Below are 20650 nucleotides of genomic sequence, written 5' to 3' on the forward strand. Positions count from 1 at the left end.
TGGGGGTGGAGAGTGGGTGGAGGAGCTGTCAATCAAACATCACGTTGCCTTTTACTCAACTCCACGGGAGCCCACAGTTACACAATGGTGAAGTTAGAACATGCTGTATGGTGAGTACCTCCTAAAAACTCAACTGGTTGAGTGGAGTTTTCCCACTGCATAAAGAAATGTGTTGTCTGAACTGAGCCATCTAGTTTGGACCACAGCCTTAGTCCTTTTGATCAGCAATAAGAGGATAATAATGCCAGCCAATTGGAAAGGGCTGTTAGAAGGATTGCCAAGATAACATAAGCACTTCAAACGTTTAAAAGGAGCTAAGTAGTGCCGTTATTAAGTTTTCCATCTGCTATTTAAAGCCAAGCAAGAAGAGAATCCGGTGAGCTGTCATGGGACTTTCTTCGAATGGCATCTTTGAATGGCATCTTGGCCCCAGTATCATTAGATTTAAGAGGTTATAAGGATCAAGGCCTCTACAGATGCAACATTTATTGTTTTAATAAATGTTGCACTAACACTGTATCACAGGGGGCACCTCCAAACAACAAGTCTCACTAAGTGTACAAAATTATGCATGGTATGGAGAATTTAGATAGGGAGACATTTTTCTCCCTCTCTCAAAATACTAGAACCCAGGGTCATCCCATGTAACTGATGGATGGGAAATCCAGGACAAATAAAAGGAAGTACTTCTTCACACAGAGCATAGTTAAATTATGGAACTCACTACTACAAGATGTAGTGATGGCCACCAATCTGGATGGCTTTAAAGGGGGGTTGGATACATTCCTGGAAGAGAAGGCTATCAATGGCTACTAGCCCTGATGGTTGTGTGCTATGTCCAGCATTCAAGGCAGTAATCCTGTGTGCACCAGTTGCTGGGGAACATGGGTGGGAGGGTGCTGTTGCACCATGTCCTGCTTATTCATCCCTGGCTGATGGCTGGTTGGCCACTGTGTGAACAGAGTGCTGGACTAGATGGACCCTTAGCCTGATCCAGCATGGCATGTCTTATGTTCTTAAGTGTAAGTAAAACAAGAGCAGCTTCTAGATACGCAGAGGCAGCACAATCAGCAATAAAGAGAGGGATCCTGGCATTGGCCGCCATGTTGTCCTTTGCCTGTTAGTGCGGCAGCTGTTAGAGCAGAGAGGTGTCCCTCCCTCCTTCCCTCTTGGCTCTATGCATGTGTTGGCAAGACTGCCTTGACCTAATAAGACACTGCCATGGGCGGGGTCAGGGGTGGGGCTAGCACAAAGGGACCGACTCAAAATAGTAGCCTCTTTCAAGTCACTAATTGGAGGACAGGGGCTTTCAAAAATTCTTGGCACTGTGAGAGTCATAGAAGAGCTGAAGAAGGTAGGAGGACATCCTTCTCACCTGTATGTACCAATATTAATTTGTTGAAGTACTTGTGCTCCAACAGAACAAGGAATTGCATTTTTTTAAAGCCTCGGAATAAACCCTTCTTGCACCCCTTTTTAATTCCTCCTCAAAGTTGCTTCCTCAATCACCAGTCTTCTCTCTCTCTCTCTCTCACACACACACACACACACACACACCATCTGAGAGATACCCTGTGTATTTTGGTTAAAATATCCTCCTGGCTTAGAAGTGGGGGAGGAGCCCAGAAGTGTACAAGTAGGAGTAAGGAAACCATTTTAGAACATCATTAAAGAGCACTTTTGTCTTTACTGTGAGGTAAAGCACATTATTAGATGTAATGTAGAAGCAAAGTAGCATTTCTGCTTACTGCATCACACAACAGCAATACTACAGCACTTGTTAGGGGCTTTTCAAGAATGCTTAAAACAAATAAATAATTACTTCTAAAGGATCAATCATATCTAGCAAGAGTTTCACTACCAAAAATGAGGCATTCCTTACATAATATGCATAGCAAAGCCCATTCTTGCCTCTGCTAAGGCATTACTCCAGAAAAAAATAAATAGATTAACCTTTTACCTGAACAGCAATGTAAAGTCCTGGTACGTTAAAGGATTCAAACATGATTTCTGCAAGGTATTCTCTGTTTTCAGGAGTGTTCAGTGGTGGTTCAGTCTGTTTTAAATGGTATTATTACATTATAAATTTATTTATTTATTACATTTTTATACCACCCAATAGCCGAAGCTTTCTGGGCGGTTCACATATAGACATATAGAATATATTTTATCAAAACTGATCTTGATACCAGAAAGTTTATTGAGGTTCTCAAAATACTACAACAACAACAACAACAGGATCCCATGTAAAACCTGGAAAAACAGTGTTTGTGTGTGTGCACACATGCGTACACGTGTATGTGCACACATGTGTACAGCCCTCAACTCACCACCCAGCACTGCATGCAGCAGTCAAAGCAAAAAGCTTGCCCACCCATGCCCTAAAAATATTATTTTAGCTAACTAAAAGGGTTGAGGACTCTTCCTTGAGTTACTATATAGTGATGCTGGTCAGCAAGAATATGTTTCTTTGTTATTTTTGAATTAAGGTTCTCCAACTTATTGACTGGGTTCACACAACAAGATAACCCATACTCAAGGTTGAGTATGGGTTGTTGTTGAACCATGGGTTGTTGCTGAAATATGGGTTGCCATGCTGTCTGAACCCCGCAGCACTAACAAACCATGATTTGTTAACCACGAACTACCCATGAGAAAAACCCATGGTTTATTGTTAGATTGCAAACTGTGGGTTCAGACGACATGATAGGAAGGGGGAGTCTGTAAGCAGGTCTATCTGGGTCACTATCTACATGTGCAGCCCCACTCATTAACCATCACTGCATACGTCCTCAGGAACAAAACAATTGCCCATACCTGGTATAAGTCATAGTGTATGTATAAATTCTGAAGTCAAACAGAAAGAATAATCTTGGGGTGTATGTTTGCCTCCAAGCACTAATTTGGAGAATAGAAGCCATTTGCAGGGTTGGTGGACAGAGTTTAACTTTACCCTCGCATACAAATTCTCCAGACCAAATGACCCATAGGCAGTTTTTATGCTTTTCCTCCCCACAGTTGAGCTTCAAGACTGATTGGGGAACGTGGAAGATACCCCCAAATCTATACTACCGCTCCCCCACAAATCCTCCCCTGCAAATACTCCCAAATCTATATCTACATTACTTCAGACAACAGGGCTTTGGAGATCTGTATTTGCCATATGCCACATATGTGGAAATTGCACCTGAGTTTCAAGACTCTCCCTGCCCCTAGCTTGGAAATCTGGCCAGTCACGCTTGAAAAGAGCATGGTGAACTAGGTCCCTTGGCATGATCCTGCAAGGTTCTCCTAATGAAATAACAGCAGGCCAAATATAGTATCCAAGAACCCTGCAGCTAATCCATATAGACCAAAGAGGGGGAAAACGGGTGCATAGGAGATGAGAAAGAAATGTAGCCATTTACAAGCCTGAAGGCAGAACTAATTTGGTACCTTGGTTACTTATATATATATTCATTTTAAAAAATATAAAGAGCAGAGTTAACTGTGCATTTTGCATATTCCTTTCGCACATAAACATAAAAATCACTGATTGCATCTTCAAAAAATATCTTACATTGAAGTAATTTAACATTATCTTCTGTGAAAAGCTTCTACAGAAGGCTGTACATAATTGCGCACATAGCTGCTAAAATACAGCATATTGGCAAGTGACATTTTGCCCCATTTTGCTGTAATGCTCTCCTTTGTTTAAGTAAAAATCAGCCAATTACTTCAAGCAGCATCTGTAATCTAATCAAGCTACCCAACGCTTTTTATTATTATTAAAGGCACTCACGCCAAGCAGCCTGCTAAACAAATTTATTGGAATACAGTTCTCATGTGACTTTATAAATTGTTCTTCCGGCAGTAAAAATGAATGAAAAACTAACACCATAAAAAGCCTTCTGAGAGAGGTCTTCACACACTACATATTTAGGTGTAAAACTAAGGTGTCAACAAATCCAGTTTCTTTTTTTGAGAATCAGCTGCCTGTAAAAGCTCCATCTCATGAAGATGGGCCTGCACACATATGCCAAACCACCTGCGTGGATTATCTCATGTGGTTTTGGCTTCAAGGCCGGAGCAGGCCTCTTGCCAAATTAGACTAAATGATTTCAGCTGGGCTGCTGTGAGAACTTACTACCCACCACCTCCCAAAAGCCTGAAGAAATTATTCAGCCAGCTAGTGATTAGCTACGGAGTCTCATCTCTGAAGGAACTATTCAGCCCTCTAGCATTTGGCTAATGAGGCTCACCTCACATTTGTCAAAGGCTTGTGGGGATAAAGCAAGGTTTTCCATTTTTGTTTGTCTTCATGCTTCCACTTGCTTTTGGGCTGGTCATTCTTGGATCTCAAATTGGGCCCTGTCCTATTAGAAGACCCATACTTAAAGTATAGATTTAGGTATCTGTTGTAGGTATTTTTGCTTGAAGTGTTGTTTCCAAATGTTATTTTTGGTTCTTGTATGCCTTTTGATTTCCCTTTTCCTCTTACCTTATGTAAATAAACTTAACACCTACCTCAAGAGCTGTGTGTGCTTCCTTTCAAGTCAACCTTGGTATGAAATTCTGTTTGATTATTGTTATTGTTTAAAGTTTCAGGTTTCGGGCTTGAAATAAAGGATGCCGATTTGTGCCTTTATTCCTAAACCCTAGGGGTGTCCTCTGAGAGTCCCCTGGCTGGGCCAACTCCTTCCTCCTCTTTACATAAGGTATTTTAAGTGTACACATACATATATAACAAGTGAATGCGCCAACAAGTACATCATACAGGTACATATATCAGGAAGTTAGAACTGGCTGATTCACTAGAAGATCTGGGAATAACCTGCATAATGTTTGAAATATTTCTGAGGCCAAAAAACTAAGTTAAGAATGACATAAACTTTCACATGTCTGTCTTACCATTAAGAAGTAGTGATCCTCTGGTTCAGCTCGAAGATATTTAAAAATAACCTGCTCCATGAACCTTTCCATAAGATCCCAGTCTTCCACAATGCCATGCCGTACTGGCCACTGAAGCAAAGATGAATGGAAGAAGGCATCATAGTACTGAAAAAGCCTGTCACGTTTATTTAATGTGAGTAGGTGTTTATTCCGTTGTCTCGATCCAGCAGACACTGCACGTAAGGAGATGGCATTTTGCACAAGCAGCTCATCATGAGCAGGGCCTGCCGCATTGACTTCCATGTAAGGGAATACATCACGCATGACACTGAAATGAAGGGAGCCGTCTTTCTGTATGCCAAGTTCTGTGCATTGAACACACGTTAGAGCTTAGAGCAAAGGCTGCAGGACTGGTGTTCAAGCCCAAACAAAATAGCACAAAGTTGTAACTAGGTTTAGATATTAGTGACCAATACAAGAGATTGTGGGAGCAGTCAATGGGATGATTTTAGTATGCTTTTAGGATGTTTTAACAAAGTATATTACGTATGTTTTAATTGTTTTATGTATTTTATACTCACTGTTGTTCCCCGCCTCGATCCAACGGAAAGGCGGGTAAAAATTATTATTATTATTATTATTATTATTATTATTATTATTATTATTATTATTATTATTATTATTATTCTAGAGCCCATACTGAGGTTGTTTAAACTACAGGACAGATAGTGCTTTAGCTAAACCTTGTAGCAGTAAAGATCTGCCTGTCAATTGGCTTTTAGAAGGGTGCTCTTTTAAAGTTTGCCACAGCCTTACCTTTGTAGCATAGGTGGGCTTATCTAGGGCTTCATCTCCAATGAAAAAGTCTAGATCATCAACTCCTTGTGTCAGTCTCCTCTGTGCTTGGTCACCTACTTTTGCTGATTCTCTTATTGCAATACCTAAAGATTTACCAAAAAAAAAATCATGTTAACACACAAACCAGCAAACTTTTAAAACTCTAAAAGCCCAGCCATTTCAAATATGTACAATCCCACAGCCAGGTGGCATCTGCAATTCAGTATTTAAATTGACCGGAAGACTCCCATGAGATTATTCAAGTTGTATCCATGGTGTCAGGTAAAGAGGAAGTCACTTGTTTGCTAAGGCAGATCCCTGGCAGCAACACAATAGAGATAGGAAGGAAACAGGCCTTGTCATGGCAACCAGAAACTGGTTTAATGAGGGCCGGTCCTGGCAAGAAGAAAAGCAAGCTTTTCTCTTCAGCTATATACTAGCCAAGGACACTAGTGTAGTAAACACCATTTCCCAGAATGAGGGAGGTACACAGCCCACCCAAACAAAGCTGAGCTCAAGAGCTGAGCAGCAAACTAGTCATTTCTTTTTATCAATGAGCGCGTATTGTAGAAGGCAGAGCAAGAATGACTTACATGATGGAAGAATGAATTGTGGCTCTGTATTCCCTGCGTAACCCAGTTTTGTATACCTAAAATAAGAAAGTTAAGCAGGCTTAAAATGCATAAGAAAGAAAGAAAGAAAGAAAGAAAGAAAGAAAGAAAGAAAGAAAGAAAGAGGCTGCAATTATACAAATCTGCTACATAAACCAAAACAAGTGACTTCTTCCACACATAGCGTTTGGACCAGGCTTGTATTAACAACTCACCTGGTAGCCACAGGTGATCAGAAATTCCATGCAGGCCAGTGAGCAGGCTGGCTGTGGAGGAACAAATCACGCTGTCCCTCTTCTGCCAGATGTTTTTGTTTCTGTGCAGAAGAAGGAAAGCCCCTTCCTCTGCAACCCACATGCAAACACAGAGGGCTGGCACAGGAAGGAGACTTCACTTCAACCCTCGTTTGCTTAATAATTTCGACTCTTGGAACAAAGGGATGATTTTAACTATTGATATGATCGCTTCTAAATGTCCTTGATCCTGTCATAGAGCCATATCAACCCCTTGGGATCTGAGGGCAATGAAATGACTACAATTAAAACACAATGACTCTTAAATATGAATGGAGACAGGTGAGAATCCATTTTCACAATTACTCTGTCGTAGTGATGGTAGCAAAGGAACCTTACTTCTGGTCTTTTTAGTGTAGGCCATGGTTGGGCAAATTGTGGCCCTCCAGATGTTTAGGCCTACAACTCCCATCAGACCTCACTATTGGCTATGCCTACTAGAACTGTGGCCCTACAAAAGTTTTGGCCATCAACTGCTGACTATGAGAATGACTTCCCTGAAGCTTCTCCTATCCCTCAGTCACACAGGAACATGAGACTGCATAAATAGTCATCCAGAATGGGTGGAGCCACTGGAAGACCAGGCTCTGCCAAACTTTTTAAGACTTCATTAGACTTCAGACCTTTGCTGAGACATCTTTCTCCAGCTGAGCTGAGTACATTGGGTGCTATCCATGGTTTTGTTTGCCTGAATCTACCAACACTAAGCTAGTAATTAAATGGCTTGCCTTGACCTATTCTGACTCGTTGTGACCTGATCAACTCTAGTCTGATATATTTGACTGGACCAGACTTATAGTGATTTACTGTGACCAGAATGAGTTGCTACATTATAGTGACTTGATGCGATCTACTTGATTTAATCAGATTAGTCTGACATAGCCTGCCTCTTCCCTCACAGGCCCTAAGCCCCAGCAGTCAGGATGTATGACTCGGACTAAATTCAACATGTGGTCTTATGGTTTTCATTGGATTACTTATATATTATGACTTTTTAATGTTGGAAGCTGCCTTGGAAGCTGACTTTGACACTAAAAGTCAGTCTATATATGTTTTAAATAAATTTACAAGATTAATTTGGACACCAAAGTAGAGCACCAGATCTATATGGTGCTCCGCTGATTTTATCCTGATTGTGCTTTTATATTGTATTTTATATCATGTTTTTATACTGTTTGTTTTATACTTTGAATGGTTTTAATTTTTGTGAACTGCCCAGAGAGCTTCAGCTATTGGGCAGTATAAAAATGCAATGAATAAATAAATATGTGGCACTGAGATCACTCTCTATGGTGATTGGCAATAATTCACTAAAGTCCAGAAGATATCTTTTCCAGACTTATCATAGAGCCTTCTACCAAGAGTTGACAGGGAGTGAACTTGGGACATTCTGTGCAAAACATGTTCTCTGCCACTGAGTTACGGACTCTAAAAAATTCACCTGTGCATGAATCAATATATCTGAAGAATCAGACAAGAATCATTTCATGTTGCAACAGAACTTGAAGTGTAGGATTTATTGTTTTGACATTATAGCACATTCCCACTTGCCTTAGTATTATTTCAAACAGCAACACCAACTTTCAACCATACAAAAAATGATAACCAATCCACAAGGCTACAATTTCCCCATGTTCTTCAAGAGACACGCTGAGGGCTACCTCAGAGACCACCATGCCTCTCATACCATACCATCAAGCTTCAGATCCTCCTGAATAAGTTGAAGGACATTTTGAAACATAAGGCTTAAGTTGGAGCTTTCTTAAATCACACTGTAATCATTATGCAAACACAAAACCATCAAGAGAGAAAATATATAGTGAATCTCTCTTCCAAATTCTACTAAGAACATTTACATGTGGCAGAAATTTTGAATGAGAGGCTCAAAGATATTTTGGCATGTTATGTGAAATCCATCTAATATAATCTCTATTTCTCTTTCTGTCTTTTAACTGTTTGTGGTGTAACTCATGATGTACAGGGCTTTGATCACATACCTCAATTGTACTGTGAGAAGTTGTACTGATTTACATCATGATCTTAAGCATGTTTATGCAGAAGTAAGTCCTACTGAGTTCAATGAATCTTGCCCCAAATATTTATGTTAGGAATGAACACCTTATCACAAATGCAGCACAACATCAATATGGCAAAGTTAAAACACTCCCAAAGTTATAATAGCAATGAATATGTCCCTTCACTGAAATTAACAACGAATTTGAAATGCTACTGAAGACAGTTTGTCTTTAATATCAGAGAGGCATGTCATCCCAAACAGTGTAAAAATAGATCACTCCGTCCCATGAGGGTCAGCATGTAAACTGATCGCTAGGGAAAACCTGTCAGAGGAGAGACAGGATTATACAACCAAAAGTGGAGTTGAAATAGATAGGCAGTGTTAATGCATTCTTACAACTATTAAAAGATATCTAATAATTGCTAAGGCAAAGATAAGAAAAATGCAGTAAAGCATTCAAGTTGCTGCCTGGGAATAAGATGCAGGATAAGGGATCATTAATCAAAGTATCAAGCAGTTATTAAAACAGTTTTGGATTCCACCAATGAAACATGTGTGTGCTATTAGCATATACCCTGCTACAACCTACAGGATTTACATCTGGGGACTGCTTAGCACTTGACAGGGATTGTTGCAACCACTATAATTTTGATAATTACTTATTATATACAGTATAATGAAAAAGAATTATCCCTTTTCTACTTATGAATCTTTATATCCACATGAAAAGAGCAACCATTAAAATACAAGTTCATACAATGAGTTTAAGTAATAAGCAGTTCATGATAAGCTTATTTCCCAAACTAGACAAATCATAGGAATGCAAGTACCTAGGCACCTAGGAATTAGGTTGTTGTTGTTCAAAATAAGCTTGTTTTGCCCTATAAAGGTCAAAACAAGTGCTCAAATTATGGAGAGAAAGACAGGGGGCTCTTAACAAAATTCACAAGTTCTATCCCCTCACTCCCACCAAAATTTTAACCAAGTCATGGTCCCCCTTCTTAAAACAGTAGTTGATGGAGCTTTGATGCCTCTGGGCCACTTGTAATTTGGTCTCTAAAACCACCCTTCTCCAATCTGCTGTCCTCTAGATGTTTTGAGCTGCAACTACTATTATAGTCTGAAAGTCAACATCATATAGTCATCTAGAGATTTCCTCCCAGGCACCATAATACCCCCTCGCAAGCAGGTAAGTTTGCAAAATGCCCAACTTGGAAGTAAGTAAACAAATCTTATCTGCCCAAGAATCTCCCACCATATCTTTGTATGCTAATAATACCAGAGGTGGAGCCAACTGAAAGACTATCTTTAGCTACTGAATAGCAAGCTGTCTCTAGCCAGACAATGGCTTTGGAGGTAGATAGAACATTGATTGTTCATATTATCTAACAAACAAAAATAAGTAATCTGGGACTCCAGAATTCTAAACTAACTGGAAAAGAAAAGAAAAATGCCTTCAAGCACAAAATCCAACATCTGATATCAGTCTATTGTGCAAATTGTGCAATTACACTTAATTTGCATATTTCAAACCAAATGTCCTGGCTCTCAAGAATTACACTACTAGTTCTGTGTATCCAGCACGGCTTTGGAAATGCACATCAGACAGAAGTCCACTATCTTGCATGGCAAGCTTCCTTCAAGAGTGAAGAAAGTTTTTAAAGCACTTTATGATATAGCGTAGGCAGGGGGAGGGTCTGATGCTAAAAGTCAAAAGCTCCATTGGACAAGTGGTACTTAGACTCCAGCCTTTTCTCCCCTTGGCGTCTTTTTTTAAAAAAACAAAAAATCAGGCTGGTTAGTTATTTATTGGTCATGCTATGTTTAAATGGAAAGACCTAAAATAAATGTAGCAGACAATGAGGGAGAGATGCTGGAAGAGATATAGCTTCAAAGAAACCATGATACTGAAGATGCTATCAAAGACAATCACCATCACAATGTTTTAGGGTTTATAACTGTCTTCTTGGTTGCACCTGAAGATCATCCCAGGATCCAGCCTTCCTTGTTCATCTAGGATATGAGCTGATTGTCTGTGAGGTCACCCAAACACCTTGACCAGAAGCCATTGGTCAATGTTTTGGAATGTGATCCCTACCATTTCCTAAAAGAATTCTCAAATCTAATGAACCATCCAGGAAATCCATTTTTCCATCCAGCATTTTCCAGAAGCCTGGAAGTGGCAGGTCTCTAGCATCTGGCTCAGGTAAATCATCTAATGGTCTTTCTCCTCTTAGAATCATAGAATCATAGAATAGCAGAGTTGGAAGGGGCCTACAAGGCCATCGAGTCCAACCCCCTGCTCAATGCAGGAATCCACCCTAAAGCATCCCCAACAGATGCTTGCCCAGCTGCCTCTTGAAGGCCTCTAGTGTGGGAGAGCCCACAACCTCCCTAGGTAACTGATTCCATTGTCACACTGCTCTAACAGTCAGGAAGTTTTTCCTGATGTCCAGCTGGAATCTGGCTTCCTTTAACTTGAGCCCGTTATTCCGCGTCCTGCATTCTGGGAGGATCGAGAAGAGATCCTGGCCCTCCTCTGTGTGACAACCTTTTAAGTATTTGAAGAGTGCTATCATGTCTCCCCTCAATCTTCTCTTCTCCAGGCTAAACATGCCCAGTTCTTTCAGTCTCTCTTCATAGGGCTTTGTTTCCAGACCCCTGATCATCCTGGTTGCCCTCCTCTGAACACGTTCCAGCTTGTCTGCGTCCTTCTTGAATTGTGGAGCCCAGAACTGGACGCAATACTCTAGATGAGGCCTAACCAGGGCCGAATAGAGAGGAACCAGTACCTCACGTGATTTGGAAGCTATACTTCTATTAATGCAGCCCAAAATAGCATTTGCCTTTCTTGCAGCCATATCGCACTGTTGGCTCATATTCAGCTTGCGATCTACAACAATTCCAAGATCCTTCTCGTTTGTAGTGTTGCTGAGCCAAGTATCCCCCATCTTGTAACTGTGCCTTTGGTTTCTATTTCCCAAATGTAGAACTTGGCATTTATCCCTATTAAATTTCATCCTGTTGTTTTCAGCCCAGCACTCCAGCCTATCAAGATCACTTTGCAGTTTGTTTCTGTCTTCCAGGGTATTAGCTATCCCACCCAATTTTGTGTCATCTGCAGATTTGATCAGCGTTCCCTGCACCTCCTCGTCCAAATCATTAATAAAAATGTTGAAGAGCACTGGGCCCAGGACTGAGCCCTGCGGTACCCCACTCGTTGCCTTTCCCCAGTTTGAGAAGGTTCCATTGATAAGTACCCATTGAGTCCGATTCTGTAGCCAACTGTGAATCCACCTAATAGTTGTTCCATCTAGCCCACTTTTAGCTAGTTTGTTAATCAGAATGTCATGTGGTACTTTGTTAAGCCTCCCCAACCATGCATTTGCAGAATGTGAAGCTTTTGTGTGCAGTAGGTTGGACAAAGCAAGACCTGGGCAAGATTTGCAATTGTGGAATTTGAGGGTGGAATGAGTGTACACACATGTGTGAGCGAGAGAGAAAAAGGGGTGGGGAGAGACCTTTGAAAAGAAGGATGATAACATGGAGAAATATATCTCCAAGGGCAGGGAGAACTAGACCATGAACCATCTAGTGATGAGGTACAAAAGAAGACCTTTGACAATTATGGAGAAGATGGAATTTCAGAAGGCATATCTTTTCTCACCTCGGCAACCCTAGGACCAGATCTACACCAAGCAGGATATAGCACTATGAAAGCGGTATATGGTATGTGTCAATGGGCCCCAACAGCTGTCAGCGCAGTTCAATAATGCTATAAAGCAGTAGTGTAGATCCTGCCTTCGTATATCACTTTCATAGTGCAATAGCGTGCTTGGTGTAGATCTGGCCTGGAACATGACAACCTGTTTTTCTACACATGAAGTTGTTCTTCTACACATGAAGTTCTTCCTATTAAAGGTCCTTTCCTCTACTACATCTGTTCATCCTAGATGTAGGTGAATTATAGTCAACATCTTTTACCTTGTGACTACTTGAATTAACTCCACATTGCTTATTTTCTATGGGTTAGTTGAACTTGGGGTGCTTCCATCCAGACAAGGTTTTTGTGGGGGGTTTGCCCTATCTCATTCACAGAATTTTACAGGCAATCATAGAATCATAGAATAGTAGGGTTGGAAGGGGTCTATCAGACCATCGGGTCCAACCCCCTGCTCAATGCAGGAATCCACCTTAAAGCATCCCTGACAGTTGGCTGCCCAGCTGCCTCTTAAATGTCTCTAGAGTGGGAGAGCCCATGACCTCTCTAGGTCATAAGTTCCATTGTCCAGATGACAAGGTCATTCGCTCATAACTCTTCCATATTTTCCTACCACTTCTTCCATCTTTTTACTTAACACAGAAAATCTGCTAAGGCAAAAAGAAAGAAAGGCTGCACAATACCTTCCAATAGGTAGTACTAAGAGTCCTCCATCTGTAAATTCCCTCATTTCCCATTGAAATCAAAGTTAAACCTTAATTGTGGCTAACCTAAGTGTGACTAACTTAGTCTACTTCAGCCTTCCCTAATGTGATGCCCCTCCAGGTGGTTTTGGACTTCAACTCCTATCAGCCCAGCCACCATTACCAATGGTCAGGAATGATGGGAGCTGTAGTCCAAAAATCTGGAGGGCACCAAGCTGGTCTAGATCCATCCCTATGGTTTTACCGCCACAAGAGCCCATAGGAGTACTTTTGCAGGATGTTCTGGGCAATCACATAGGTTAAAAATTGCTTTTTTCCCTTTTCTTTTACATGAAAGCTGAATACACAAGACCCTGCCTAGTTTATACACCACAGGCTACACACCCTGTAGCACATAGATGTAGCTCTACATGTACATTTCAAGACATCCAAGTAGATAACTACAATGTTATAGCATTTATACTGCAGAAGTATAAATTAAATATGGTCTGTATTGACTTGAAATTTATCGGGTAACAAATGTAAGAACCAAAGACTTCAGCTTCTGTAGCCTTCTAGTATTTTACAGGAATAATTCCTTCCCTTAAGCAAGGAAACATGGTGGATGGAGGAGGAGAGCAGAAGATCTAAGACACATGGTTTCTATTCTGGCTTAAGAAATAGATTCTGAAATGAATTTCTGCTTTAACGCTATTAACTTTTGTAAACTGCCCAGAGAGCTCCGGCTATGGGGTGGTATATAAATTTAATAAATAAATAAATTCTTGCTCAAGTGAAGGGAAAGATGAGGACAGAGAGAAAGGTAACAGCATCACAGAGCACTTGTAAAACTGTTCCTACTTCCTACAATGAACTCCTCATCCATCTGCATCTGATCACTACAAACCTGATGCAACAGATGGCAAGTAGAACAAATCCCACAAGCTGACAAAGATGAGAAGGGGGAGCCATCAACACATTAGCATAAGTACCATGTTCTCAAATCTTATTTTCTGAATGTATACGTCTTCACACCAAAATACGTGAAACATGAGGCTGGAGAAAAAGTTAAGAGATAGGAAAGCGAACAAAATATAGCTGTGAGAAGAACCTCAGGGGAACGTCTGTGATAGCCAATACCAAGAGAATAAAAGGGACGTCAGTGAGGACAAGAAATCAGTAGAAGGCCTGCAAAGCCAGGGTGGCTCAAAACCATGATGAAATTTGATGCAGGTAATATACCACTCCTGAGAAGAGAAGGCAGGCTATTTTCAGTGGAGTGAGAGGGACAAAACAGAGAAATAATATTGCAAAATCTGTCCATTCTTTTTAGAAGAGGGAAAAATAAGGCTGGGAGATTATTATTTATTTATTTATTTATTTATTGCATTTCTATACCGCCTGACAGCAGAAGCTCCCTGGGTGGTTCACAAAAACTAAAACCATTCAAAGTATAAAACACAGTATAAAAACATGATGTAAAATAGTGAACCGCCCAGAGAGCTTCGGCTATTGGGCGGTATAAAAATGTAATAAATAAATAAATAAATAAATAAAATACACATTAAAAACTGATTAAAAACATACCATACATGATCAAAACATCTTTAAAACATCCCTAAAACATTTAGAAAACATTCTAAAATTTCACTGGATAGGCCTGCCGGAATAGATCAGTCTTTATTATGTTTTAAGGCAGTGGAGAAGAGGGAGCAGTTCTACCACTAGGGTGGATTCCTGCAGGGGGTTGGACTCGATGGCCTTATAGGCCCCTTCCAACTCTACTATTCTATGATTCTATGATACTAGGTAAAGTGAGGCCGATAATATTGGGTGCCATTACGGGCATTAGAGCGCAAGACAGACAGAATGTACCAATCCTTCCCAAATCTCTCTAAACTGTTTCCAAGGAAAGGGCGATAAAAGCTGATGAGATGGGTGTGGGTAGTTCTGGCACGAGAGATCTGCCGCTTTGGAGCAGGAATCTGCAAGAATAGAGTAGCCTTAAGACAACACGGGAGAGGGCCTTTTCAGTGGTGGCCCTCCAATTATAAAACAAACTCCCCAACGAGGCTCGCCCATTGTTATCTTTTCAACGCCAGGTGAAGACTTCTCTTTTCTACCAGGAATGTAACAACATGTGCTGAGTTTTTATCTGACCCCAGAATAATTGTTTTAAATGGATATTGTCTGTTTTTATGCTTTTTAAATTTTATATATTGGTTTTTAATGTTCAACGTTTTAATCTTTGTAAACCACCCAGAGAACTTAGTCTATGGGGCAGTATATAATAATAATAATAATAACAACAACAACAACAACAACAACAGAGGTTAGGGTTGGGGAAGGGGGGTGGCAAAGACAGAAAACAGGACAGAAGAAGGAGCAAAACCCATTCCTCTATAGATGATTCCAGCAGTGGAATTTGGGTAAGAAGAATGGATACCCCCATGCTGAAGAGAAAGGTGTCAAATACTAAGTTATTGTCCCATATGACAGCAACAGCACTCACCTAGGAATTAAAAACAAACACAAAGATGGGCACAGCTCTCGCATGACATGTTACAGGCAGAGTTTCTGGGAATGGGAACCTGGAAGGAGGGAGGGTGGCCACACACAGAGAGAGAGGGCAGAATAGCTGCTGTTTGGGGAAGCTGTTTAGGAGAAAAGGACACCGGGGAAAGAAAGGCGCTAGTGCTGGGGAAGGAGAAGGCTGCTCTTTCTGGAAAAGGTGCGCACACGCCCGCACGTGCCTCGTTTCTGGTATAGGGAGAAGCGCATTATGGCTTCTCTTTAGGGCAAGGTCTTCACCGCGGCTGGGCAAGGGAAGGAGGCGAGGGCAGGGTGGGCGGAGAAGGGAGAGCCGGGGGAGCAACCCGGCGCCCAGCCGGAGCAGAGCGGGGACGCCGTGGGGAGCGTGCAGCCCGCGTCCGCTGTCACTCACCCGGTGCCGCCGTCAACGACGCACGGGGGCAGGTGCCTCGCCATTTTCGGGGCGGGGAGAAGTGGCGGAGCAGGAGGAGGAGGGGCAGGGAACCCCCTTCTCGGGCCCTCCTCCCTGCCAGGGGAGCCCCAGCCGCTCCCGCCGCCTCAGCAGCACTGAGCCGCCGACTGGGCTGAGCGCGCCGGCCGCAACACGCTTGCGCCAAACCCACGCTTCGCTTTCTCTCTAACACCCCCACCTTTCTCCTCCCAAACCACATGATTTAAAAAACCCTCAGCAGCCTATGGCGCCCCCCTGGCGGCCATTTTGGGATGGGGCACAGCAAGGCTTCTGCCTTTCTTTTAACCCTTCCCCAACTTGGGGTCAGTGGTCACCTAGCAAGAGGTGGCGTTATAGGGATAAATTTTGCATGGGGACACTCCTTAATAGTTACTGATGTACACCAAACATCCGGTATTAGAAAGCAATCCCGCAAATCTGGTGGAAAACTCGATGTGGTGTTGATGGTTATTTATTTGTTTGTCTGATTCATGATGAGAAATATTAATGCTAACGATGGTGGTTCAATTCAAAACCCAGAATAAAAAAAAACTTGAATTCCAATGTAATTTAGTCTTACTTTGTCGTGACACTGATCCCAGGCACTCCATCCTGCCAATCTGGATTTGGGCTTGAAAGACCCATGAAAAGTGTGTGTACATGGAGGGTAAGTTGTAAGCAAGCACAATTTGTGACATTGCACAACGCCATGACTGTTCATGGGGCAGGTCAGATAAGGCATCAGCTTTAGCTTCCAATTTCCAACTATTTACAGCTATATTTGGTTTTGTGGAGTTTGGAGAATGCATTATCTTCTGGTCTTTCAAAGCGGGAGTTTTTTGATGATTGAATATTTATTTATTTATTTATTTATTTATTACATTTTTATACCGCCCAATAGCCGAAGCTCTCTGGGCGGTTCACAAAAATATTTCCTAATGTACACAATGTAGTACATTAGTAACGTAGTGCGCACAAATGGATTTCCTGTGCCCTTCTGACAACTAAAAAAAAAACCGGATGTTACAACATTGGAAAGATAAATGCTCACCTCCTATAATGTAATGATTTGGAAGATGTTACAATGCTTTCGAATGGGGAGTGTATAGATGCGACCTGCAAATGGATACTTATTTGGATATTTGCTCTGCTTTTGTTGAAGTTTATGTATAGTTCTTAGAAGCCTTTATGCATGCATTGAAATTGGTATATTCAAATCTATGTAACCACAATTTTCTTTTCTTTTTTGATGGAATTTTACAGTAAAAAATATTTTTTTAAAAAAAAAGCTCAGGTTCCAATAAATTCGTACAGCTTTCAGGAGCAACAAGGCCATAATCTCAATGCAGTACAATTATTAATGTTTTGTTGTTGCTTTAAAAGGCCCTAATTAATAATAGTAATAATAACAACAATAATAATATTATAAAATAAGAACTGCTTTAGTGCTTTTATACTTTCACACTGTTCTGTTTTGCTACTAGTTTTACTTTGGTTTTATGAACTGAATTGTACTCTGTTGGTTTTATCTTTAGTATATATAGTTTTTCATTGTTTCATTCAAAACATTTCAGTGTTTTGTTTTATTTTAAAAAAATTGGTAACTCAGCAAAGATATTTTAACATGTTCTTTATCTTTTTTTTATTCCTTTTATTCTATTTTTAAAATTCATTTACCTGTACATTGTCAAACAATTGTGGTTATTGGGTGATTCAAAAGTGCAAGAATTTAAATACATTTGAAAAAGTAATACACATAAAAAACTTGCTACAAAATATAAAGTACTGTTGGAACCTCAGCTTGGAACCTGTTCTTTCTATGTTCCAAGCCAAGTCCTGGCATTGAAAATAGGTCATCATTCATATGAAGCCCTGATCCTCTACCTGAATTAGTTGTGCAGAAAAAGAAATAATGTAATGCCCTGTGGTCTCCTCTTCCACCTTTGGGAGAATGCTGGCTTTACCTCCTGGAATGCCACTGGCACAGCGCAAGTAAGGAGAGACAGCGGAAATGCCACACTGACCTTGCTCAGGCAGGAAAAGTCGGGAGTTTTCTGCTGTGGATCTTCAGCTCTTTGCCCCAGGGTGGCTCCAAATCAGCGGCTGTGTCATATAACCAACACAATGTGGATTTGGAGCACCATGGAGCTTCCAGAACCAGGGCTGGGTAGAGGGGGCCCAGTGGGGCCAGTTGGCATGGGCCTACAATTTTGAGGGGACCTACTACGAGTCCCCCTGGTAAAGGCAAAGATGTCTTATATACATCTTGAATAAAAGTGCTTGCCATGACCTTTTTTTATAAATAGTTCTACTTCATATGTGTCAAGGTGATGCATGCCATATGCCAGCAAATCTGGAAAACACAAGAATGGCCATCAGACTGGAAAAAATCAACTTATATCCCCATACCAAAAAAAGGGAAACACTAAAGAATGTTCCAACTATCGTACAGTGGCACTTATTTCACATGCCAGCAAGGTAATGCTCAAGATCCTGCAAGGTAGACTCCAGCAATTCATGGAGCGAGAATTGCCAGATGTACAAGCTGGGTTTAGAAAAGGCAGAGGAACTAGAGACCAAATTGCCAATATCCGCTGGATAATGGAGAAAGCCAGGGAGTTCCAGAAAAACATCTATTTCTGTTTTATTGACTATTCTAAAGCCTTTGACTGTGTGGATCATAACAAACTGTGGCAAGTTCTTGGTGGTATGGGGATACCAAGTCATCTTGTCTGCCTCCTGAGGAATCTGTATAACAAACAAGTAGCAACGGTAAGAACAGACCACGGAACAACGGACTGGTTTAAGATTGGGAAAGGAGTACGGCAGGGTTGTATACTCTCACCTTATCTATTTAACTTGTATGCAGAACACATCATGCGACGTGCTGGGCTTGATGAATCCAAGGCTGGAGTTAAAATTGCAGGAAGAAACATTAACAACCTCAGATATGCAGATGACACCACTTTGATGGCTGAAAGCGAGGAGGAGCTGAGGAGCCTTATGACAAAGGTGAAAGAAGAAAGTGCAAAAGCCGGGTTGCAGTTAAACCTCAAAAAAACCAAGATTATGGCAACTAGCTTGATTGATAACTGGCAAATAGAGGGAGAAAACGTGGAGGCAGTGACAGACTTTGTATTTCTGGGCGCAAAGATTACTGCAGACGCTGACTGCAGCCAGGAAATCAGAAGACGTTTACTTCTTGGGAGGAGAGCAATGACAAATCTTGATAAAATAGTTAAGAGCAGAGACACCACACTGACAACAAAGGTCCGCATAGTTAAAGCAATGGTATTCCCCATAGTAACCTATGGCTGCGAGAGCTGGACCATAAGGAAGGCTGAGCGAAGGAAGATAGATGCTTTTGAACTCTGGTGTTGGAGGAAAATTCTGAGAGTGCCGTGGACTGCAAGAAGATCAAACCAGTCCATACTCCAGGAAATAAAGCCAGACTGCTCACTTGAGGGAATGGTATTAAAGACAAAACTGAAGTACTTTGGCCACATAATGAGAAGACAGGATACCCTGGAGAAGAGGCTGATGCTAGGAAAAGTGGAAGGCAAAAGGAAGAGGGGCCGACCAAGGGCAAGATGGATGGATGATATTCTGGAGGTGACAGACTTGACCTTGGGGAAGCTGGGGGTGGCGACAGCCGACAGAAAGCTCTGTCGTGGGCTGGTCCATGAAGTCACGAAGAGTCGGAAACGACTGAACGAATAAACAACAAACTTCATATGTATTTAGAACTTATTAAAAAATACTTAATGAGCAGTTTGAAATGGGGCCTACATTCTCCATCTGGCCTGGGCCTATTACCAGCTTTGCCCAGCCCTGTTCAGAATGTATAGACAACCCCTTAGTCTTCCAGTCTTAGGGCATAGTCCTATACCTGGTTAGACACACACAAAAACAGGCTTACAACTCCCAGCATTCCCCAGCCATGCACCCTTAACAGCTTACAAGGGAGAAGCTCTCATTCTAAGTACCAAGTTCCCCATTCAATTCTAAATAAGACATTTAGCTGACAAGTACACAAGCTCAGTAAGCTTCTAATAAGAAGATATTCTAATAAGAAGATATCGTTCTAAAATCAGCGATGCTTATACCTTTCTGTATAGCGATCACCTCTGAGAGCTGTAGGACTTTTTTCTGTCTAAACACGCATAAGATTGCACCCTTAATTATGTTATTGTTATTCAACATTCCCAAAACATTAAAACATACCCAAAAAAGGCTTACAATGCACCTTTCAGGCTGGAAGAGATCAATTCTCTTTGAGGAGATAACTCTTTCCTCAAAATTTGCTCATTAAACTTAAGTCTATAAATTTCTGTAGACATCTGTTCTAGACAGGGTTTTTTTATGTATATCCTTTACACAATGTTTTTTTGCTCATTAACTGATAAGTGAAAACTTTAAAGTACATGTTGACCTGGAATAATACATACTCACACCTGTTCATTACTCAACTATTTGGCCCAAGTGATAGGACCTTAACTGTGCATTTTCTTTTTGGATAACCATCCTATTTGACAACTATTTTTGAATGCCAATTACCCAGAATTCATCGTGACCCTGCATGTAACTGTGTCTTCCCTTTAAGACAATTGCTACTTTTAACTTATATTTCCAC

General features: G+C 41.1%; 1 protein-coding gene across 1 annotated transcript in view; it reads right to left on the minus strand.

The window, feature by feature from the left end:
* The window catches only part of ACTR3B (actin related protein 3B), a 35954-nt gene extending 19869 nt beyond the window's left edge, over positions 1–16085 (minus strand). The window contains exons 1-5 of the mRNA XM_063146863.1: positions 15979–16085; positions 6303–6358; positions 5689–5813; positions 4891–5001; positions 1961–2056 (exon numbers count right to left, since the gene is read on the minus strand). Of these exons, the coding sequence (XP_063002933.1) occupies positions 1961–2056; positions 4891–5001; positions 5689–5813; positions 6303–6358; positions 15979–16022 (432 nt within the window). The 5' untranslated portion in view covers positions 16023–16085. The remainder of the gene's footprint in view (positions 1–1960; positions 2057–4890; positions 5002–5688; positions 5814–6302; positions 6359–15978) is intronic.
* Positions 16086–20650: the final 4565 nt, after the last annotated feature.

Source organism: Elgaria multicarinata, chromosome 1 (assembly GCF_023053635.1).
Source record: "Elgaria multicarinata webbii isolate HBS135686 ecotype San Diego chromosome 1, rElgMul1.1.pri, whole genome shotgun sequence".
Taxonomy (NCBI): domain Eukaryota; kingdom Metazoa; phylum Chordata; class Lepidosauria; order Squamata; family Anguidae; genus Elgaria; species Elgaria multicarinata.